Source organism: Hipposideros armiger, unplaced genomic scaffold (assembly GCF_001890085.2).
Source record: "Hipposideros armiger isolate ML-2016 unplaced genomic scaffold, ASM189008v1 scaffold_288, whole genome shotgun sequence".
Classification (NCBI taxonomy): Eukaryota; Metazoa; Chordata; class Mammalia; order Chiroptera; family Hipposideridae; genus Hipposideros; species Hipposideros armiger.
In genome coordinates, this window is record NW_017731638.1 from 1,681,564 (window position 1) to 1,705,889 (window position 24,326).

General features: G+C 42.6%; 1 protein-coding gene across 2 annotated transcripts in view; it reads left to right on the forward strand.

Annotated features, from left to right (window-relative positions):
* Positions 1-22,393, forward strand: part of PAQR8 (progestin and adipoQ receptor family member 8) — a 56,247-nt gene extending 33,854 nt beyond the window's left edge. For both annotated transcript variants that reach the window (XM_019658748.1, XM_019658747.1), the window contains exon 2: positions 14,212-22,393. In XM_019658748.1, the coding sequence (XP_019514293.1) occupies positions 14,246-15,310 (1,065 nt within the window). In that variant the 5' untranslated portion in view covers positions 14,212-14,245 and the 3' untranslated portion in view covers positions 15,311-22,393. The remainder of the gene's footprint in view (positions 1-14,211) is intronic.
* The last annotated feature ends 1,933 nt before the right edge of the window (positions 22,394-24,326 follow it).

Here is a 24,326-nt window from a genome sequence, read left to right on the forward strand (position 1 = left end):
ATTTCATGATTTTATTATGTCATTACATGAAGTTATATAATTGTAAGAGTGTCATATGTTTTCATGTGAAAACATTAGTGGGAATGAAAAATACCAAATTCAGTGTATAGGGACTTGTGCTGGGGTGGAAGGGAAGGGAATAGACGGACACAAGAGGCTAGGTTTCAGTTGTATCTGTTTTATAGACGTAGATACATGCGTACATACATACACATACATACATACATACACACACATATATATACATGCACATATATATTTAAAATCTGAAGTAAATATGACATGTTAAAAGTTAACAAACAAATGTTTGTTGTATTATCCCCTATACTTTCCTGTACAGTAGAAGTATTTCATAATTTCAAAATGAAAAAGGAAGTCACAGGACATGTATAGGAATAGCAAATGGTATAGATCAGTGGTTTTCAAACTTGAATATAACCCTTGCTGAAGTATATATTTTATTTTTGGAATCAAGAGATTCATGACCGAACTTTAATATGTGCTTTTAACCCTGACATATTTACTCTGTTTTGTTCTGCATGAAATCAAGCAGTGGGTGATGTTTGAAGATGCCCCTTTGGACAGGGCATGGTAGGCTTGGCTGCCAGCCTCAGGAATGTGAGCTTCAGTTGGCAAAGAGGAGAGAGCTACCAGGAGCTTCGGGACATATCATCATCAGACCTGCACTTTAGCCAAATCAAATAAAATGGAACTGGGGCCAGAGATTGGAGGATATCACCATAGTACAGCTGAGACAGTGTATAGACCTACAGGAGAAGTGAAAAGAAGGAATAGGTTTAGGATATGCTGCAATTTAAAAAAAGGATTTGATGGATTTGAGAGAAGGAAGAAGAAAAGGAGACGTTTACTTTGCTTTCACTGCTTGTTGGCTGGGAGATTGGTCCCACCAATAACTCGAACTAGATACAGCAGGAGAAGTTTGGTTTTATTCACACAATGCTTAAGGTGCTGATGGGACATCCAGATGGGTGTAGTGAGGTCTTGGTCAGGGATTAAAAGGCATGAGTTCATAGTGGTGTCATACTGTTTTATGATTTTCTATAGCCGTACGTAGTACCTGTTGAGGAAGAAAGAGAATTTAGGTGTAATCAAGGTGGAGCTAGGCAGGTCCACCCAGGGAAGGGGTGAAGGTTAAGGAGTGCTTAACTCCTCAGGGTAGAAATGGAATGGCTGGCCCTGGATCCAATTTGTGTCTGGATGGCAGTGGGGCCAAATGAGGCAGGTGGTCCAAGAGAGAAGAAAGGCTGGGGGCAGGGGCTGGAGGCTATGAGGACCCCAGAGTGTGTTAGCAGAACGTGAGGAAAATAGGACAGAAGGAAGTCGGGAGTGCTGTGATCAGGAAGGAGGGACTTCAAATCTGAGATCTCAGACTTAAAGTTACCCGGAGTGATAAATACTCGCTACCATGGTAGAACGTGCGGGCTCTGCAGGTGGGTGGCTGTAATATAATGGAGATGAAAGCTGTGTGATGGTTCACAGTTACTGATCTGAATTGAATAGGTTGACTTTTTAAACAAAACTCCCCTTTGGACTATCGAAGGATTTTTAACCAGATCAGCTACTCATTATGAATTACTACTTCAAATTGTAGAAAAGGATACAGTGGGAAGTGGAGAGGGGTCTTCAGGTATCACTTTAGGAGAGCCCTCATGGGATGCTCTGGGAGAGGTGGCTTAGATAATACACCTATGATGCAACCATGATCCAGGATTCCTAGTCTGTCAGCAGCTCAGAGGCAAACAGGCACTCACTTCTCATCTAGCGCTTCCTTTTCCATTCACGTTTGGTGGGCTTTCTTTTTCTGAGATACAGGTGGCTGGGCTCGTGGGACACAGAAGACAGAAGCAGCGGGGACTGCCCATACCTTCGGGCTGATTTGGGTTAGGGCTTTGACTAGGTCACTGAAATTCTCTGTGCTTCAGTTATTCTCGCAGTCAAGTAACACAAGCTAAAAACTTTAAAATATATATATTTTGAGGAACTTCCTTGTGCAACTCAATGAATTTCACAATTCATTGTGAAGGAACGTGCATGTACAACCAGTTATAACATAACACTAAGCGGTGCGTTGGATGTGCTTGATGTAACAGGACGTATTTAATTCTGCTTGGGCTGTTGTTGCTCAACTTCCCAGAGGAGATTTTTATCTGAGCCTGAATGTGAGACAGAAGCAGACTTGGCCAGGCATCCAGAAGTGCAGTTATTATTGGCAATGTGATGTGTGTGGCTTGTTCAGGGAACCAGGACAGTCACTGCTGCCTTCTGTGCAACAAGAATGAAACACTAGGTATCCTTAAGTCCTGTTCCAATGTTATTTTATGTAAATTTTTTTCTGCCTGGCCTGTCTGTTTCCAGCATCTTTGCTTAAGCATTCTTGAGCACAAAAATAACAATGGTAGGAGGAGACAGACCAGAAGTGAGTTGGTGATTGGAAATCTAGTTAATTTAAATACTGTTATGGATACCTGCCAGGTAGATGAACCCCACACAGATAAACAGCATCCAACTCAAATGTTTCCTTTTGAAACATGCCTCACATTTTCATTATCTCAGATCTTACCGGTTTTACCTTTAGATTCAAAGAGGGCCAAAGGAGAGCCTTCTTTCGCATTGTGTTTGAACAATTATCTATTGACGCATTCTGGGGCACCTTTACTCTGATAGTGGCTGATAGGAAAAATAAAGGATGGGCAAGTCCGTGTTCCTGTCTCAAGGAGCTTGCAACCGGATACACAGGCTCTCTACACACCCAGTAGTGAAGTGGTACACGAGTCAGGACGTTCTGTTACCAAACGTGGAATAGATAGGTAAGTGTTCACAGAGAAAAGAAATCAAGGTGGTGGAGAAGGCATCTTCATGGCCAATGTGGAATTGCATTTACTAAGGTCTTGAGGATATCTAAAGAGAATTTGAGAATGAAGTAACTTACTTGATTCTTGGTAGCAAATAAAAAGTCCGGGTCTTGGGACCACCAAGAAGGGTACACTGCATTAGCTGCGAAAGGGTTAACTTTTCATAGCTAGGGAAATTACATTCCTTACATAGTGCTCCAACCCAAGCTTAATTTGTTATCAGATTCTTCTGCTATGGAAAGTACATTTCCAAGGCTGATTTCCTGCCAGTGGAAATCTTGCTTCAGGGTTCACCTCAGCCGGCCCAGGTCCCAGCAGGTTTGGGGATGGTTGACGCAGCTTCTTGCGGGAGAGGCTAGATCAAGCCAAGAGGCAGTGCTACTGAATCCAAACCATGCTAATGAAGCCTATAGTTAACCTCTTAAAGAAAGTCCAGGGAGACTCCTGTCCCTAGGCTTTAATTAATAGGTGTTTCAGATAGCTGTGCTTACCTTTACCCAAACAAGAAGTCTCTGAACAAAAATAATCATCACACACCCAGCTAACCTGTTGATTGACCGTAGACTGCTCAGTGTGTTCTAAACTGTTCCCAGCTCCTCCAAATTCTCCCACTAGAATTAAACAAAGATGCTATTTAGTGCATGTGGAAGGTGCGTTCTGTGTCTGTGATGATGCATTTGGGAAACAGTACCTGCTTACGTGAGGAGAGTAGCTGACATGTGGGAAGTAAAGAAAATTCAAGAATCCCAGCTGGAGAGTTCCAGCTGGAGAAAAAGAAAAAGGCACTCTGAGGAAATAATGCTCTGTTCATTGTCCCCAGGGCACAGCAGCAAATTAAGACTGTCTTTTCTGATCTCTCAGTATTATGGGGAGTTAGAGAGGAAACAGTTTGGAGCCCAGAAGGTGACATGTGTTCCTGGCACATCTGTGGCACACAGGGGTACTTCACCTTTTCTATAGGCAGGTTTCAGCCTCGCCAGGTACCCACGTGGTCAGGGATGGACTCGCTTATTAAAGCCATTTGGGTTTGTGTGCTGTGGGATAAGGCAATATTGTGTATACTGGCTTTCCCAATCTAAGAGAACATGATTTCTGCCTTAACAGTAGATGCTACATATTTTTTCCCCTTCAAATCCCCCAGGATCATTAGCTTATATTATGGCAAGTTACTAGGTAACTCCTAATAATAATTGTATTAGTATGGTATGCTAACTATTTGAGCTCAAAATCCATAGAATAATGCAAATACGTGTATTCCTTTATGATGCTGAGGTGTTTTTTTGTGGGAGAAGTGTCTTAATATCCATTGTACTAATTAATCATGTTTTACCAAATTTTACATATTTATGTCAAACATTTCTATTTGTAGAATAGGAATAGCCATTTTTCCTGTTACAAAAGTAGAAAATGTTCATTGTTAGAAAGCATTATAATGCTAGTATCTACCCCAGAAGTAAAATTCTCCATAATCCCACCACTTACCAAAATCTGTATTAATGTTTTGATTATATACAATTCCATACTTTTTCTGTGCCATATGTATATGGTTACAGAAATGGCATGCATACTTTTAATTGGCTTCTCCCTTGTAACAATGTCTTTCATTCATTTATTTATTCAGCAAATTTTTGTTAAATATCTACTATGTGCTAGCCAGTTACTGTTCTAAATGCAGGGGAGACTACAGTGAAAAACCAATGGTGCACACATATATTTCACATGCGTTTTTCTGTAACAATGCATGTAATATATCTACATAATTATTTGAACGTGTGAATAGTATTCTATTGTATGTATTTATCATAATTTATAAAATCAGATCTCCCATTTTTGGATATCAAGATGCTATTTATGTTTGTTAGATTTTCTTAAATATGGAGAGGATATGTGTCAACCATTGGTGAATCTGAATCCATGTTAAAATTATCTTTGCTAATAATAGGATTCTGCCGGTAGTGCCACTCTTTAAAATATGACTTTATAACCAGTGATATGATACTTGGCAGATGTAGCTACAAAGACTTGGGTGAGCCCAGCAGCCTATCACTTGATGGATGACTGGAAACCCTGGTGGTGTCTGAGGCTGTTTGCAACTCCATGTCTGTCTCTGGTTAGACCAAAGGCTGCTCAAAGCATGGTTCTAGTTCTTACAAATGGACACCATGTTGGCGTTTTGACTGCCGTTTCTTCTCAGCCATTTATGGTTATGCAGTGAAGTGTGAGGCTGGGCTTCTGTGAATTCTGGAAGCATTTCTTCTGCCCTTTTTGATGGAAATTCCTTCTCTTTTGTTCTGTGTCCAACAACCAGCAGGCTACCTTCCTGCCATCTGTGTTAAGTCCCCAACATACTGACATGAGGTGATGTCACAGGACCTGTTTGTTGGTGATTTGGGTACACTGTTTAATCTTTAATCTTCAAAGCAAAACATAGGCCAGATGAATTACATAAGTTTACAGTATTATACCCCTATTTATGAACTAGGACACTGAGGCAGAGGGGGCTTGAGTGATTTGCCTGAATTTCCATAGTTAGGGATAGAGCTAGAACTAGAAGTGAGGACTTTTAATTCCTCATCCAGTGCTTTTCCACGGAATCAGCTATTCCAAATTTGTGGTCCTTTCAAGTAGGGTCCTTGTACTAGACCAGGGAACACCATTGCTTTGGGCTGCTTGTATTTGGCCTTGAGATAAAATGACACAGTACCAAACTATGTCCGCTTCCCAAATGTGGAGCTTTTTCTTTAATTCCCTATTTTGTTAATCAGGGAGAGGCTTTTTAGTCAGCATGCTATGCGTTTGGCAGAATTCAGTGACTGTTCCCAATGTTAGTGTGCTTTCCTCCAACAGGCTGATAAACAACCTTATCTTTAGGTTTATGATTGGAACATCTCACTGCCCCAGTTCTGCAAAGCCAGCCACAACAAATCGCATGTCTTTTTTTTTTTTTTTTAATTGGGGAATTAGGGGATGGGAACAGCGCTGGGGAATTGGGGGAAGGGGAACAGACAAGTTGCTGTCCTTTTTGTTCTTCAGTCTAGTTGTGGAGGACGTTGTTTCACTGGCCCAAGTTGGCACCATCATTGCGCTCTTCCCAGGTGAGGCAGATCAGTTGCCGGCTTCTGGACGGCCGCTCACGCTGGCTGCTGGCTACACACGGTAGCACATGGCAACCCACTGCAGCAGATGGTGCAGCGTACATCGTAGCCAGTGACTCACGGCAGCCCAGCTCCAGATTGAGCTGTTGTTCAGCATCTTAGCTGTAGAGGGCAGTGTCACTGGCCCTCATATGTGGGATCTGAACCGGGGCCCTCTGGTGTCCCAATCCAGCTCTTAACCAACGCGCCACTCGGCTGGTCCAATCGCATGTCTTTTTAAGATGAAAGTCGCCCGTCGGATTTATAATCACTTTTATCTAGGTTACAGACCCACGTGGGTTGTCTGATAGAATCCGGTCAGATTTTGTTGCAGTCGCCGTTTCCTTCTGTGGGAGAGGACCAGGATCTGATTTACAAATAACTCAGTGGCAAAGAACTGAGAAGCTTGCAGTACTGGTTGCTGTTGTAGAGACAACTGCAAATTATCTTTGTTAATGGAGCAAAGCAGTGTTGCAATGGCATATCTGTAGTTGCATATTGTTGAAAAATATTTGGGTTTAGTCTTAGACTGCATTTTTTTTTTTTGAAAGCGTAATGGCTAAAAGCCCTGTCTCTAGGGCCAACTGCTACAGGTTACTTCCTGCATTTGCGATTTACTGTGTAGCCTTGGGCACATTAATTAATCTCTCTGTGCTTCTGTTTCCTAATCTGTAAAATGTAAAATAATAAGAAATAATACCACCATCAGATACTTGTTGGGAATTTCAAATGAGTTAATATTTGTGTAGTGCCTACAACACTGCCAGGCATGTGATAAACACCATATAAGTGTTTCTTCTTCTTCTTCTTCTTCTCCTCCTCCTCCTCATTATTATTATTATTATTATTATTATTATTATTATTATGACATTTTCATTATTATTATTATTATTATTATGACATTTTCATTCCATTCCTTCATTTATTCAACTACAAGTTATTGGAACATCTCCTATGTGCGAGGCACAGTGGTAGGTGATAAAAGATTCTCAGCCCTAAAAGATCTTTACAGTTTAGTGGGCAGAGAGACATGTAATATAAACCAGGACATCGTATCTGTACAGTAGGAAGATTGCTATAATGGAGGACTACAAGTGCAGTGGCAATATGGGCGAAGAAGCACCATAGGGGAAGGCTTCACAGGGAGAATCTGAGCTGGGACATGAAGGATGAATAGGAGTTGGCTGGTGGCCATCAGTGGCATGTTCAGGAGCACACAGGCCTGAGAGGACAGCAGAATAACTGGCACACAAAATAAAAGTGGCAGAGGTAGGAGACCATTGGGGAGAGTCATGGAGGCATGTAGAAAGGGACCAGAGGAAAGGCCTATATATCCTACAGAGGTTCCTGTGGGAGGTAATGAGGACCCAGAGTAGGACAGGCGCCACACCACCCTGGAGCCCCCACTGAGGGGGAACCCAGCAGGGCAGGTGGAATAGGTTTTGAGGAGTAGTGAGGGCAGTGGGCATACTTGTACGCCATTAGATCTGTTCCTAGGAGGCTGGAGACACTCCTGGGCACTGCACTCTGCTCATCTGTACAGCTCCTATCTGAAAGTTAAATGGTTAGTTATGGGCACCTGAATGTGTTTGTACTATGTTTTTAGGGAGCCGCAACAGTCACCAGAAACAGATTATTTCATTGTTTTACTTAACGTTACTGAAAAAGAAATGCATTCTGGGTAGTTTCCATCAGTCAAAAGTAGGTAAACAAAAGCAAACCTTAAGAATGTGTTCTTTAGTTGTGATTTCTTTTTAACAAGAAAATCTAAATGCACAATATTTGACTAGAATATCAAATTACTGCCATGCACATAAGTTTTACCCTGCTTTTCTCTTTCCTCTTTTTTTTTTCCTTAGAGCAATTGTCTTTTATTTTCTAAATAGTTTGCAAGGGTCACCTGAGATACATTTGATGATCGGGCCACTAAATAGTCCAAAGCATGATGTAACGTTTTATAACACTTTCTTATAAACATTAACTGAATTCATGGTACAAATATCATGCTCATATTATTAAAATAGAGTTAAATAATACTTCATATTAAAATAGAACATTTAATAATCACATTATAATCCGAGTCTAATTTAAACTCTTTATAAAGTAGTTGGGGGAGAGGGTATTATTAGGATTCCCAGAAATGTAACCAAAAATGTTAAATTCCTATTCAATTTTCAAAGATTGCATTGAAATCAATTATAAGGCAGAAATATATATAACATATATATATATATATATATATGTGTGTGTGTGTGTGTGTGTGTGTGTGTGTGTTATAATCCTTTTGTGGGTTCTTTAGTTCAAATATTACTAGTACTTTAATGTGTTTGTTTTCAAAGCACTATCCATCTACTGCCCATTTTATTTCTTGATCTAGTTTTCTGGAGCGGTGGAGAGACAGGAAGTCACCTCCTCCCACCCATCTTTCTTATGAGGAAAATGACACTGAGTAGTTGAATATCTTGGCCACTGCTACACAGCTGATTGAGTGGAGCAAACAGGAACAGCCAGACCCCCTGGGTCCCAAATCATTATCCCTTTTATCCCTCCACCTTACCAAACAGAAGGAAATTGGTGCCATATGTCTGGGCCTAAGGAACTGTTCAGTCAGTAAATAATTATTAGGTGTATCATTATTTTACATGCTACATACCGTTTTAGACGTGGGAAGTTGTGTACCACGCAGCCCCTGTCCCTAAAGGAGCTGGGGAAGCGAGCAGAGTAAACTGATGATCAGAACCCCAGGAGAGAAGTGTGCTGGGGAGGCAGAGCCCAGGTTGATGGTTGCTGAGGGTTCGGAAAGCCTTCCTGGCGGAGCTGGATCCTGGGCGGAATGATGATGAGCTGGGGTTGCTGGGCCGGAGGGTACAGAGGTTGTCCTCGTGGGCAGAAGCCTGCCCTGGAGACAGCAAATGTGATGGCACTTTTGGAAACTCCCAGTATTGTGATCTAGGCCATCAAAGTGGGGGTGTGGACTTTCCCCTGGAAAGGAAGCTGGGATAGGAAGGTCAACAGAAGGGCCTGTTTGCATTGTTGCAAACAATGGTGAGCTATTGAGGAATTTTGAGGAAGGGAGTGGTGATCAGACTTCTACTTTTAAACTGTCACCCTGAAGTGGTTTGGAGAAGTAAGGGTTTGGGGGATGTGAGGCACAGGAGTCATCAGTTGAGAAAAAAAGGTCAGTTATGAGATTGCTGTTTTCATCAAATACAGAAGTTCATTTTGAAGGCCTGAATTAAGGGACAGCAGCCGTAATGGAAAGGACCAATGGATTCTAGAAACTTTGAGATTCAAGTCAACAGGCCTAGATGACTGATTAGACAGAGGGGAAACGTCAAGTCTGGGATGAGGGAGGAGTGTGAAGGTGCTGAGTTTGAAGTGGCCATGGGATATTCAGTTGGACAATCTAGAGCTGTTGGTTTGACTCCAAACCTCAGGAAAGATCTATCCGGAGACATATGCATCAGACATATCATCTGATACAGGTGCTAGCAGCCAAAGGTGTGGGAGAAGTACCTGTGTGAAGGGTACCATGGATATGGAAAAGGATGCAGATGCTGGAACCTTGGGGACACCACCGTGACAGGGGTGGAGGGAGAGGAAAACAGGTAAGACCCAAGAAGGTAGTGTCACTTAAACCAAGACAGGAGGCCTTGGTCAGTCAGCAGTATGAGTCTTCCAGAGCTCAGGTGACAAGCTAAAATGAACAAGCCAAAAAAAGGCTTCAGGGATGAAAAATGAACTCCCGTCTTCCTTCTGCAACATCAAATCTAACCTCCTTTCACTAATTGCCATGGCAGCTACCCTACTCACTTCCCCGTTACTCCCTCTGCTCATGGACCCTCGAGGAAACCTACAACTCACCCCTTCACTTGTCTAAGTCCTGTCCAGCTTCAAGGCCTAGTACAAGTCCCGTTTTCCCCAGTGTGCTCTGTGCATGCTCTGCTCTGTAGAGAGCTGCATTTCTTTCACCCTACTTAGCCCTTGATTATGTGCAGTCTGGTGGGATGGGCTGTTGACTCATGAAGTCTGACTTTTCTTGTAAGCTGTTTGAGGTGAGGTGCTTACTTTATTATTCTTCCTCTGTGGCCTTTGCATCCTGGAAAATTGTTAACAGGTAATCCTTGCTCTGAAAAAGTTCTCTGGTTGATCAACATTACTAAGGCTGGAGCTTACCCAGTTCATGAGGATTCTTCAGGAACATGTACATTTCAGCTGTCTCAGCAGAGGAGGTGGTGCATTCCCTATGCAAGGGAGATTACTCAAAGGTAGCAACTTTGTTGCCCGATGGCCACGTCAGCTTGGGGAGGAGTGGTGCATGGGGACAGAGGCCAGGAATGAGGGTGGGACCCTTACTCAGAGCCAGCACTGCCAAGGCTGAGAGGTGTGTTTCTGCACCAACATCATGATGTCAATATGTGTTTTCCTCCGAAACAGGCTCTCAAACTTGACAGCTGGCCCTTTGAGGCCTCTCTGGAAGCACGACTCACTGTGGTTTGGTGGAAGTCTAGGGGGTTAGTTGGACCCCACTGGACAGCAGCTTCTGAAGTTAATGATGATAAAAGGATTATAATATTACCATCATTGTGGCTGTGGTGGCTGCTATCAGATGAAGGGAGAATTTTATGGCAGTGGAAGAGAGGTAGTTGCTAAGTAAAGGACAGGGAAATAATTCCTTCTCTTTCTGACCATTAGTTTAAAATTGTTCATGATCCTGAGCTTCCAAAGGGAAATGGAGGTCCTTTTCACACACAGGTAGAAGACCTAGATCTTTGTAGCACCCTCAGTGCTGAGGGAGATAAGATATCATATCCTGAGTTGGAGGTCATGGTGATCACATCCCTGGAACTGCCAGATCGCTTTGTCGGTGTTGGGTTACACACTTGAAGGATGGAGTTATTAAGGAGACCCTGAGACTGGTGTGGCTGCACTTTAAGGAAAAAGGAGGCCTCATATGCGAGGAAAAAGAGGATTCTACCAATTTTTTTTTCCTGTACACCTTTCCTTTGAAATTAAATGTAATAAACTTTTGGACTTATATCTCTCAGGTTCTTAGTTCTATAAACCTCTTCCTAGTTTAGTTTCCATAAGTAAGAGTGAAGTAAAAATAATTTTCTGAAAAGGACTTGACAACATAAAGCCATGAGGTTAGGTTGGTGGTAAAAGGACTGGAGGAACTTACAGGGTCAGAGCTCTGCAGACGGAGTTTTCTGGAAACTAACAATAAAGCAGCATTGTGCTCTGTCCTCTCTCCCTCAGAACAAACAGATGCCAGCTGTCTCCCAGATCTGAACTGGACTTGGTTCCAACTATTAGACGACCAAAACCCAAGGTTTTAGTCTTTAGAAATTCAGTCATGTCATCAGTTATAAGAACCTGCCATTGTGCTAGGCCCCCTATTTTTGAGGATGCAAAGATAAACAGAAATTGTGCAGTCATGTGTTATTTAACTCTGCCTGCAGAATTGTCTCCAATTGCTTTGGGTACCCAGAGATGATACAAACACCCTTGATCTTAAATGGCAAAGCTTGCCAGGGAGCATCTTCAGAAATTCTTTCTTCTTCGGCTCATATCCCCAGTGACTCACCTCTGTTTCTCCCAACCACAAAATCAGACTGATATTTTCATCTGATTTCCCTCTCTGTTTCACAAAAGATGGTGGTAGACACCTGTACCTAGATGGTAGAAACCTTTAATTCCCCAGAGCTCCAACAAGCCCAGCTCCCCCAGATTATATGCTTCTCAGCCAACAGCAACAGGACAACTTAAAATGTCGTCCCATGTCCCAGGCCCAGCCCTATAGTGGGCCCACTTGTTCTCACCTTCCCATGTCCCCCTCCCTTACCCCTCTGTGCTCTGTCATCAACTGTCCCTGAGGTCAGTTGGAGCCTCCACCTAGAACTTAACTCCGGCTCTTGGATCCCTCTGCTGGCTGACAGCAGAAGCACTGCTTAGCTTTTCCTTGTTTTGTTTTTAAATGAATTGAGATATTCTGATGACCATTTTCTTTCTCTTCTCCCACGCTTTCTGTCTTTCTGACTGCAACCGTAATTCTTACTACATGTCTGTTGGTGCCTTTAGTTTTTATATTGAACACTAGTTCATGGCCCGTTCCTGGTAGGGAGCCACTGGTCAGTCCCGGTGAAACAATTGACTCAATGCAGAGTTAACAGTGGCTGCCGTGAAAGAAGGTACAAGGTATGAAGGGGGCATTAGATCTTCATGCACAACCCCCACCTCTCCCATCAGTGATGGTCATAATAATGGCAAAGGTTTTTTTTGTGGACTTGGAACCAAGCACTTTGTTAAACCCTTGACAGGCATTACGTCATAATAGCCTTTACATCAACCTTTCAAAGCAGCTTCTCTTTGTTATTAACTCTACTTCTCTGGAATTCATGGCTTATCGATGGTGGCGGGGCTCAGGGCTGGAGCTCAGGTCTCTGGTGCCAATGTCCTACCTCAAACCACACGAATGCGACCTCTTCAGATGCTTTACAGAGCCTTATGAGTGCTTTGACCTTGCTCGGTTCCAAGAGATGTCTTCCCCACGCATCTTCTTTTGGGAATTCTGACAATTCCTTCAAGACTCAGTTCAAGGGTCACTTGGAGAAGCGTGCACACCCCGCCCTCCCCTACCTTCTATTTTGGTTATGTTTGCAGAGACCCTGTGAACCAGTGTTCACCTCCAGTGGAGTAACTCATCCCACGTTTTGGTCATGACTCCCCTACTTGTCGTCCCCTCAGTAGACTCTGACCTTGAGAGCAGGCGGCATATCTTTTTGGTCTTCGTATTCCTGAGCCCAGAACCCAGCTTATAGCAATAAAGTAATAGCAATACTTAACATTTACTGAGACACCCATCTTAGGCCAGGCAGGGTGCTAAGTACTTTATACTTTAGATTCTCTCATCGAGTCATCACAACCACCCAGACGATACAAAAAATTATTGCTCCAATTTTACAGATGAAGAAACTGAAACTTAGTGTGTTCTATAACTTGCCCAATGTTATCTAGTAAGTAGCTCAAAACCAGGGCTTGACTCCGGGTCTCCCTGACTGTTTTCACATTTTATTCATTTTCATGACCTACATTTTAGACTTGATTAGATGTTTTTTTTCTCTTTCAGTGTTGATTAAGAAGTATAAGTAGGAAGATTTTTTTTTTTTTTTGTAAAATGAATGGTATCCTGAAAAGCGCTTGCTATCTCTCTCCCAGCAGAAGAGCTCTGAGGAAGGGGGCCATTTAAATAAATCAGGTTTTGAACTTTTCTGAGGAAAAGAATATGGGAAATGTGAAGTACAGAAAGTAACTGTAGATATGCTGAAAGTCCATTTTTTGACTCAGTAACTTCAGATGAAACTTTGCAGCTGTTTTATGAAATACTCCCTGTGCTTATCTGGCTCACCTGTCATCTACAAATTCCAAGTGTAAGTTATGCATTTTTGAGGCCTGAAATTCATTGAGCACAGATTTAATTACCCAGGAGAGACAAATCCAAAACTACTTACTTTCCAGAGTGTAACTTAAAGACAAACAAAAAGACATAATCTATATGCAATTAGATTTTATGTTAAATTTAGGCGACGTGTTAATTTTGTTTAACTGTTAAAATATTTCCCTGAATATGCATTTGTCTTTACCAACTTAATTGATGACTCATTTGCCTGTCTTTACTTTGAGGCTGAAGTTACAATTACTTATCTAAGATTTTCAAGTTATCAGGGAAATCAGTGAATAATTTAGGATTAGGTACTCAAGAAAGGTAGGCTATCATTAGTAATATCAATATTTATACTTTTTATATTTCAATAATAATATTTCATACTATTAGAGTCTGCCTGATGATTACATTTTAATAACATCTAGAAAACTCCAAAGCCTTTAAAGGTACCCTTCCTTACCTTCTAGATATTAAAACAGGGTAACTACTACCATTCCCATTTTATATGCTGTGGCTTTGCCTCACACTGTGGTGGGTAGAGATAAAATCAATGTCAGGGTGGTAAGGGATCTTGGTCCAACTGTATCATTCTACAGATGAAAAAAAAAAAATGAAGATCTAAAAAGCTGTCTGCAGCTCCCCGCCTCTCCTAGTGCACTGGAAAGCTGCCTTTCATTAAGAAAACCCAGGGTTCCTTCAGTCTCCTAGCTCAGTCCCTCTCCCACTGCAGTCTTTGCTGATTTCACTTCATTTCCTTTAGGTTGCATCCCCGCATCGTGCCGTGCTTGGAAACCATGACGACTGCCATCTTGGAGCACCTGAGCACCCTGTCTGTTAGTGGGCAGCAGCTGCGCCGCCTGCCCAAGATCCTGGAGAATGGGCTGCCCAAGATGCCGTGCACCGTCCCCGAGACAGATGTGCCCCAGCTGTTCCGGGAGCCTTATATCCACACCGGCTACCGCCCCACAGGGCACCGGTGGCGCTACTACTTCTTCAGCCTCTTTCAGAAACACAACGAGGTGGTCAACGTCTGGACCCACTTGTTGGCGGCTCTGGCCGTCCTCTTGCGATTCTGGGCCTTTGCCGAGGCCGAGGCCTTGCCGTGGGCCTCCACCAACACCCTGCCCCTGCTCCTCTATGTCCTGTCCTCCATCACTTACCTCACGTTCAGCGTTCTGGCCCACCTGCTGCAGTCCAAGTCAGAGCTCTCCCATTACACTTTCTACTTCGTGGACTACATTGGCGTGAGTGTTTACCAGTACGGCAGTGCCTTGGTTCACTTCTTCTACACCTCTGACCAGGCCTGGTACGAGCGTTTCTGGCTTTTCTTCTTGCCAGCAGCTGCCTTCTGTGGCTGGTTATCTTGCGCCGGCTGTTGCTACGCCAAGTATCGCTACCAGAGGCCTTACCCAGTCATGAAGAAGATCTGTCAAGTGGTGCCCTCGGGGCTGGCCTTCATTCTAGACATCAGCCCGGTGGCGCACCGAGTGGCCCTGTGCCACCTGGCTGGCTGCCAGGAGCAGGCGGCCTGGTACCACACCCTCCAGATCCTCTTCTTCCTGGTCAGCGCCTACTTCTTCTCTTGCCCGGTTCCTGAGAAGTACTTCCCGGGTTCCTGTGACATTGTGGGCCACGGGCATCAGCTCTTCCACGTGTTCCTGTCCATCTGCACGCTCTCCCAGCTGGAGGCCATCCTCCTGGACTACCAGGGGCGGCAGGAAATCTTCCGCGAGCGCCACAGCGCCCTCTCTGTCTACATGGCCTGTCTGTCTTTCTTCTTGTTGACCGCCTGCAGCACTGCCACGGCAGCCCTCTTGCGGCACAAAGTCAAGGCCAGACTGATGAAGAAAGATTCCTGAGGCTGGCAAGGCGGGGGCGAGGTGTGGAGGCACCCCATTGTGACTGGAGGGAAATGCGATGAAAAAAAAAAAAATTCAGAGTCGCCTTATTGTTTTTAAGAGTTGACTTCTCAATTAAAATGCATTTCCAAGGATGTGCTATGGCTATGGCATTGGGAACCAAAGGATTCAAGAGTTACGTTGTTACAGTTGTTAGTAAAAGGAGTATTCCTTTTCCCTCTGGGTCATAGTCTGTCAAGACACAGGAAAGAAAGGGACCTTGGCTAAGATTCATGGGACACTGAATTAAGGACCATCTTCATGCCTGAAAATTTAGTCGAATCCTGACTGTGGCCTCCAGGGGCAAGTCCTGGAGCTGAAGGGATAATAAAACTGGACTGGAAAACAAGGAGTGGGCTGGTCCACATCGTATTGGAATGGCCATTCCTATTATACTGGTCTTTGGTAATCGAATAAATCAACCCAAGGGCCCGATTTCATTTGGATTTCAGATTGTCCAGGGTGGAGAATTAGTAATTTTTAAGATTCAGTGAAACCCTAAGACATAATGAGCTATTCAATTCATCTGATTTGTGGCCCCTCCACTCTCACCCACTCTAACCCTGACCCTTTTTCTCAGGATGACATCTCCCTGGCTGTTTTCTCGGAAGTGCTGTTCAGTCCCATCCATACCTTGGTAATATACAGGACTCTGAAATAGTCACACTTGCAGTAAATGTTTGGATCCATGTGGACATTCGGGAAGCTTATTCTCACATAACACTAATGGAAACGGTACTGGAAAGTACAGTGCCAAGAGCCACGAGGAGGCCCAGCCAGCAAGCATGGATACTGTTTGGTGTCATGGGACCCTTTTGTTTTATACCTGTGAACTGTGGGATTACTTGAGATCTGTTAGGGCTGCCTTACAGGTCAGAAGATTTGGGGCTCGCTCCAGGGGATCTTCAGATTTTGACCCCTAGTAGAGTGAATTAATTCTAAAGGTCCCTCTAGGGATCCGATTATTTCAAGAGGAACCCAAGGTCCAGCCTTTTAAATAGATACTGCCACAAGAAGAACCCACATCATGACCCTAGTTCAGGGTCCTTAGGCAGGCAGTTATGCCTCAACTGACAGCTGAACCTTTAAAATAATCAAACCCCAGGACAGGTGAGCATATGTGCTTCACTGCAGGTTGGTGTCTGAAGGCTCCTTTGAGGAAGAATGGTAAACTGGGTGCCCTGTAGCTAGAATGTACTGTTTGGGATATTGCTGCGCAACAGCTTCTATGGGATAGGTGGCACTTGCCGTTGATGTATTCTAACCATGCAGTCTCCCTGAGGACTGACTTCCACACTCATCCCGTGAAAGGGGCTGCAGTGGTAATAGAGCCATGGAAGCCTTCTCGAGGCCACATTTCCTATCACTATAAGGTCCCTGTTTACTAAAAAGGAAAGTGGTTTGTTTTCACTTCAGTTTGATGAATGTCTTCTATTACTAGGTTATTTTGTTGCCTTCAAATCTGTGTTTTCTTTCTTTCTTTGAGAGTTTTGTGGAGTTTGTGCCTTATAAATGGAAATGTATGAACACTACTTAATATATGGCCACTTGGAATTTTTATTTTGGAGTTATAGGGATAAGAAAGAAAATAATTTGTTGCTTTTCAACCAGTGGATTGAATTGCTTATCAATCAAAAGTACCTTTGAATCTATTTTGGCAAAAAAAGAAAGAAAGAAAGAAAAGAAAAGAAAGAGATTGAACTGAAGCTTTCCTATAATTTTTATATCAAGAAAGTGTGTCTTACCAGCTACATAGTTTTCCTTGATGGATTTCTCTTAGTCCTCAAATACCTGAACTTCTGTGCTACCCAAGTGTCTTACACAAGCTTCTGGTGTCTAGGACAAATTCATCACAAATAAAGTTAGCAAAACTGAATCGGGTTGAACTAAACAAGGCAATGGGGAAGTTGTGCAAAATTCTAAATAGAGGGTCAGTTTAAAAGAGGGAATAGAAAGTGTTTAAATATTTGTTAGTGTGGATTCAAGTTGAAAGAAAGACGTAAGTCAAGCCCTTGAATGTAACTGTGGTGGTCATGGTGGGCAGAGATCTTTAGGCCAAATGCAGGCATTTTTTTAAAAGAGAAAATAGGAAGTACAGCAGTGGTCTTCAAATGTGGGCCACAGACCAATGCCAGCCTGCACACTGTAAAAGGTCTTGAACAATATAATTACAAGATAGACTAAACATTTAGGTATTGCCATCACATTTTTATTTTAATTTACACAAGTATTGGTCCCTCAAGTTATTGGAAATCTTTTTTTTTTTTTTAATGTTTCACCAGAGATATTTGAGAAGCACTGAGATAAGGGACTAGTATCTCATTAAAATTACCAGTATCTCATTAGCAATATATAAACACAGGAAATGCAGATGTTTTTAACCGCTCAGAGTTTTGAACATTTTCACTAAAATGAGTGAGTATATCAGTAAGAAACATACCTAGTTTGTTTAAAAGGAATAAAGTATTTGATAAAGAAGATGATTCTGTTTCTCCATCATACCCCCTCTAACAGTTGACACCTCCTGGAAATTCTGCTGGTTCTTTCTCTCTCTCTCTCTCTCTCTCTCTCTCTCTCTCTCTCAATACTTTCAACCTATTAAAATGTAAATACCTCCAAAAAAATAAACTAGCAGTCATTTACATCTTGTTAATAAAAATTCTGGTGGATCTGTATGAGACCCTACTCAGGGTAGGGAGAGGGTACCGCAAAACACAGCAGAGTGGGGGACACATTTGCCTGTTTCCTTCTTGCCTAGCACTTCACCTATATTTACTAACAAACTAATGTTAATACTCTTCAGACGTTAGGGTTTCATTTCCCACCTTGGCTGAAAGTACCTCATTCAACAACAATATTCTCAACCCTCTATTGGAAGCTTGAAATAGTAGGGGCTCAGGCTACGAGATGAAGGTGATTCATTCCTGCCTCCGTTGGTCACCTGTTGGCAAATTGTACATTTAATGCTTAAAACCATTAGGTTCTTCAGTTGCTGCATGGTAGTTTCAAGTGAGCCCTCCAGATGGCGCTCATGTCTTATTCAGAAAGGCCCAGCCATTGTCCCCAAGCCTCAGTCTACTAATTTTGTTGGTCCTAGTGTGTTGCTTGATTGCTTGGCGAGGAAAAAAATGAACTATTTTCTGTTTATATAAATCTACTTACACGAATTACCATTAAACTGGTTTTGTATATGGATTGTTGTACTGTCAACAGCTACCTTGTTTCTTTGACCCAGCCCTTGACAAGGGCTATTTTGACAAGACCCATCTTAAAGATAGGTTTTATCTAGGCAATCATTGCCAGGAGGATGAGGTCAGGACACTTTATATCCACATAGAAGTAGGAAAGTATAAAGGCATAAAAAAAGTCATACCCAAACTCCCCAAATCCACATACACGTACCCCAGATCCTCACCTATGAGTAGATGAAATTGTCCCCTCCCCCCCAAATGCTATGGAGTTGATTTCTCTGAAGATTTCAATCTAATTGAATACACACTCCTAGTTTTGTAGAAAATAGTGTTGAAGATTTCAAAATTTTGAATTGATGGACTACATTTTTTGAAATCTAAAAATTATGAATTATAATTATACCATCAAAGATACTATAATGTATGTGTTGTGAAATGTGGCACCTGTCAACCAAAGGATTTTGTAGCCTAACTATTAGATTTAAATAGCTGTGGAAAAGGTGATTCTCCAGGCTACTCTAGCTTCAGCTACATGACTATCACAATAACAATAGGAAAACAGCATTTCTCTGGCTTGAGGGTCCACTGGTAGAATTCTGATGTTCCTCTTGCCAAACCCTTTTTATTACCAGCAGGGGCACTCCACAGTTTGCAAATGCTTCTGTCGTTGCTGTTAATAGTTTGATCACTCTTCAGTTATTGATTCATCAAGTGTTTATGGGTACCTACTGGTGGTAGGCACCATGTTAGCTCTGGAGATACCATAGTGAGAAAAAAAATAAAAATAATAGAAGAAAACAGGCATAGGGAGAGTTTGCAGTCTGTTGAATGAGAACAAGCATCTTCCCACTTGGGGCCACCACAGGGTCCCCCTCTCCAGGTCTTGGTCCCAATCACAGCCTGAGGGCCACATGGCCTGCCAAATCCATTGGAGGCTGGGGTCTGCTTTGGGGCAGACCCTTTTCAAAAGGCTTGACCTTTATCCTCCTTCCCTGCAGAGGCTGAAAGCATCTCTGTCAACAGCAATGCTGTCACCTTATAGCCACCTCAACCCTTGTTCCTCCTGCTGCTTCTCCAGCCCTTCTCACTGTCCTCTACATCCAGACACAGAAAAGTCCTATACTTCCACAGGCAGTATAGACTCCCCAGGTATATAAAGCCCCATCTACAGGTAAGGAGATGTACTTAATTTGGTAAACTGGAAACAGCATGCTGAACCCTGGCTGCCTCCTTAAAAACAAACAAACAAAAAACACCTTATCCCTTAAATTTGTTTTGGAAATAATATGGAAGGAAAATCATTAAAAAGAGATTTCATTGAAATATTAACTTTGGGAGCATATTTAACTAAGTTAAGGGCTTTTTTTTGCCTAAGGTGACCCTCATAGAAGAGATATGCACTATTTTGTAGGCTCCAGGAGGCCTTGACCAACTCAAAGGCTACAGAATATCACCCCAGATTGTATGCTTTCCAAAACATTTTCACATCCATGTGAGTTTCTAAATAATCGTGAGGTAAGGCCAAAAAGATCTTGATTAAACTAGGAAACACTAAAAGAGTATAGAATGGCTGGTTCAAAGGCACACGATTAGTTGTAATGTTTAAGCTCAAACTTATTTTTCTTCCAGATAAATTCAGGGCTCAGCTAATCAGAAACATCAACACCAAATATTTGCAGAGTCCTTTACAGTATGTAAAGCCCTTACACATATTGTGTGTGCTTTAACCTAATCTTATTTTAACTTTTGACCCTAAATACCTCCTGACAGCCAGGGTTGTATCATTTCTTTTCAGGTGACAGTGACTTCACACCACCTCCTTGGATGCCAAATAAAGCATTCTTTGCACCTCACAATCTTCTCAGAAGCCCAAAAGTTTCATTTGGCCACAGGCCCTTGGTGGCCTAGATTAGAGAGTCAAATCTCACTCTCCAAGTCATGGCTTCTTGAAAATACCTCTGGATGCTTGGATGAGAAACTCATCTAGTATTAGCAACCTTGCAAGATTATGCAAGTCCCACCTCTCATCTTTTACTGGGATTGTCTGTTCTTCAAACAATTGGCTTTCCCAGGGACTTTAGCAGCTAATATGGCTTTGAACATGGGATTAAAACAAGTTTCTCTGCCTTATAAGGGGGTTATGCAGACTAAGTAGAAAGTCCCCCAAAAGTCATTGGTTATTTCTCATATTCAAGTAATATATGCTATTAAAGTCAATGCAGGAAAATAGAGAAAACAGGTAATCCACAGACCCATCACTAAATATCTTCAGGGGAAAAATAAGGCTATGTCAAAATATTGTCAATGATAGGCAAATTAGCAGTGTCGTATAAAACTTCCTGAAAAACCAGATACTGGGAACTAGAAATTTTAAGTAACCTAATACTTTCATTCTATAAAATACAAAAGCATCCGTCTTTGGCTGTTTATAGAAATACCAAGATGGTTACATTACACTCCCTTCTGAAATTACATTATGTAGGCAATTTGATGATGCAGTGGCTGAGATAGCGGCTCACAAAACAGAGCCAATGATACATTATCTCGTGTTAAAGGAATTCTTTGAAATGCATCTCAGCTTTCTGAGTACTCTCCTAGAAAGACCTTCAGTGGAGGCAAGGCCCAGCCTGTTGGACGGGTATGTGGATTCACTGAAAGTCACTCCAGAAGCCCTGAACACAACTAGGAGCCAGTTCCTGTTCTAAGTACCAGGGATACAACAATGGACAAAACAGACAAAACACACACAAATCCCTGCCCTTAGGCATTTACATTGGGGGGCTGGTAGAGGGGGTGGCAAGACAGACAATGAACCAAATAAATGGTACAGCATTCGGATATTATTATAGAAGGTGATGGTGCCAAGGAGAAATACAGAGCAAGGAAGAAGGACAGGCCAAAGGGGTGGAGTGAGTTTGCACTTTTAAACAGAATCAGGGAAGAAGACTACAGGGAAAAGTGACAGAGCTAGCTCTGTTTCTCCCCCAGGCAGAGGGAAGAAGTGCAAAGGGCTTGGGGCCAGCAAGAACAAAGGGAGGACAGAAGAGATGAGGACAGATTGTGAGAGCCTCAGATTGTGAGCACTTTGGCATTTACTGTGACCTTAGGAGGAGGTATGCTGGAGAATAATTTGGCCCAAGAAAATTCAGGATAGCTGTTTATCAATATGGACTAATTATTCACTGCATATTTATTACCTTTCCTTTAGAGAACAGAGCAAATGCTGCTCCCTGCCGTCTATATAAAACCAAGTTATTCTCTCTGTGGGCCTGGCCTTGGGCTCTGTGTTCCTATGGACACACACTCATGCTCTCCAGGTTTTTTCCAGATTCTTCTCAGAGAGCATTTCCTAAATGCCTGGAATGCTGACCTCCACTTCCTCCTAGATAGGCGGGAATGTTTCCTTGACACTGGTTTGTACTCTGGGTAATCCTCTGGGCAGAAATGCAATGAAACATCCAGGGCAGAGCCTGGAAATGGGAATAAAAATAATATTAACAGTTTATATTATGTAGTTCTCACTCCTTGCCAAGTCCTTTGCAGAGCTGTTTTCTCAGATTCTTTCTGGTTAACCCTCATACAACTCTATGAGGCAGGTACTGTTATTGCCCCAATTTTACCAAGGAGGAAACTGTAAATTTGCCCAAGACTACCTGGTTGGTAAGTCATGGACTATCACAAAAACTCAGGCCTTTGAATCCAGAGTTCGTATTCTAAAGCACCAAAATTAAATGAATAGAAGGTCTTTCGGTCTACCTTCCCCATTGCTAATTGTGTGAACTGTAAGTGTAGAATCCAGAGGGACATGGAATGTGAATTTTTATTTTTCCCTGATAAATGAAATAAACCTAAAGATGCAGTTCTCGTTTTATTTCTAGATATGTTGGCCAAGCAAAACTCCTTAGACTGTTATCATTGAAAAAGGACCAAACGTGAGATTCTTAAATATATTTTGTTCTAGAATCCAACGCGGACCTCGTCAAGTTACAAATGTTACTCTCAGAGGCCATCTGTAACCACCTGAAAGAACCTCAAGGACTCAAACCAGTTTTAAAAACCACTGATTATCCTCAAATTATTTCTCTACACTTCTCTAGTGAATCCTTCCTCCTCTTCAGGACTTATTAAATATAGCCTATTCCTCCTAAAAGTGTTTTTGAGCACTGTTCTGGGCTATAACAATTTCCTTTTCTTAATGACAGCTATGGCAACGTGCAAAACATCTCAACTCAGTGTTTTGTTTTCAAACAAGAACAAATTATCTCAGAATCTGACTAATTTTACTGTGTCTAGTAAGTGCTAGTGACAACCATTGTCATTCTTATTTCTATCACTTCACGTGGAGCAGGATGCTATGGGCTCTGTCTAAAGGCACGCACTGTCTCTGTGGACTCCCAGAAGTCTCTCACCAGAATGAGGGCTCTCTGCCCTTGGGAGGGATTTCTCCCCACTCTTGACAGGTTAAGAAGGATTTTATTTTCCTAGGGTTCTGCATGAGTTTTGGTGGGGGAATTTATTACTTTCCTCCACATTGCTTCTTTGACTCCCTGTCTGCATGTCACAGACTATCATTGGCATCAGCGAGAACTTCCCGTGGTATCCCACCCCACCCAGACAGGCTGGCAGCGCCTTCCTTCTCCACTATGGTTCCCAGGTGTTCTCAGCTGATAGAAGAAATCCCACTCACCACTCATTCATTTTTTACTTCTTAATTCCCATCTGTCGTAGCTTGAATCACGTCCCCCCAGAAGATATGTTGATGTCTTAATCCCCAGTACCTCAGTTAGTGACCTTGTTTGGAAATGGTAGTTGCAGATGTAAGTAGTTAGGAGGTCATACTGGAGTTGGGTGGACCCTTAATCCAATGTGACTGGTGTCCTTATAAGAAGAGGAGAGAGACACAGGGAATGGAAGACATATGACCACGTGAAGGCAAAGAAACACACCTGGGGGAGCACCGTATGATGATGGAGGTAGAGATTGGCATTATGCAGCTGCAAGCCTACGAATGCCATAGACTGAAGCTAGGGGAGAGAGCGTGGTCCTAGCAATACCTGGATTTTTTTACTTCTAGCTTCCAGAACTGTGGAGCATAAATTTCTCTTTTTTTAAGCCACCCAGTTGTGCCGCTTTGTTATGGCAGCCCTTTGTTATGGCAGTTTTTTACATCTCTATGCAAGTGACACAATTTGCCCTAACCAGTGGCTCTTGGTCTCCCAGCTCAGCAAGTACAGGTTGAGATTGGAACAAGAACACCCCACCCTATCACCACCTATACTCCATTAAAGAGAGAAATGGTAATTGCTTGCCTCAAGCATAAACTCAAGAGGAAATAGTGATGAGTAGCTTATCACACATGTGAATGCAGTAGAACCTCTGTGGTAGGATGTTAAATGCAGAGAAAAAATTCAAGAGCAGTCAGTTTCAGTGTGGTGAAATGTGTTTCCCATTTGGCTCTCCCTTGCTGAAGCAAGTGCTCCTGGGCCCCATTTTGGCAACTGCCCACGTGGGGTCCTCGCCTCTACTCCTCAGCTTTCACAACGGACTCAGGTAATGTTGGATAGGCTTTTCCAGAGGGAAGAGAATTCCAAATGAATCAGCTAAAGTCATAGAATGGGTTTGACTTGGGGGGGGGGGGGGAAGCCACAGAAACACAAGTTTTTTCAAACCCTTGGCAGGAGCCCTCTGTAAAACTAAAATAGTCTAAACCCAAATTATGTGATTTTGTGTCAAATGATTTCCTGTGGGTCCTAAATTTTCAGAATCTGCTTGGAAATCACTATGGA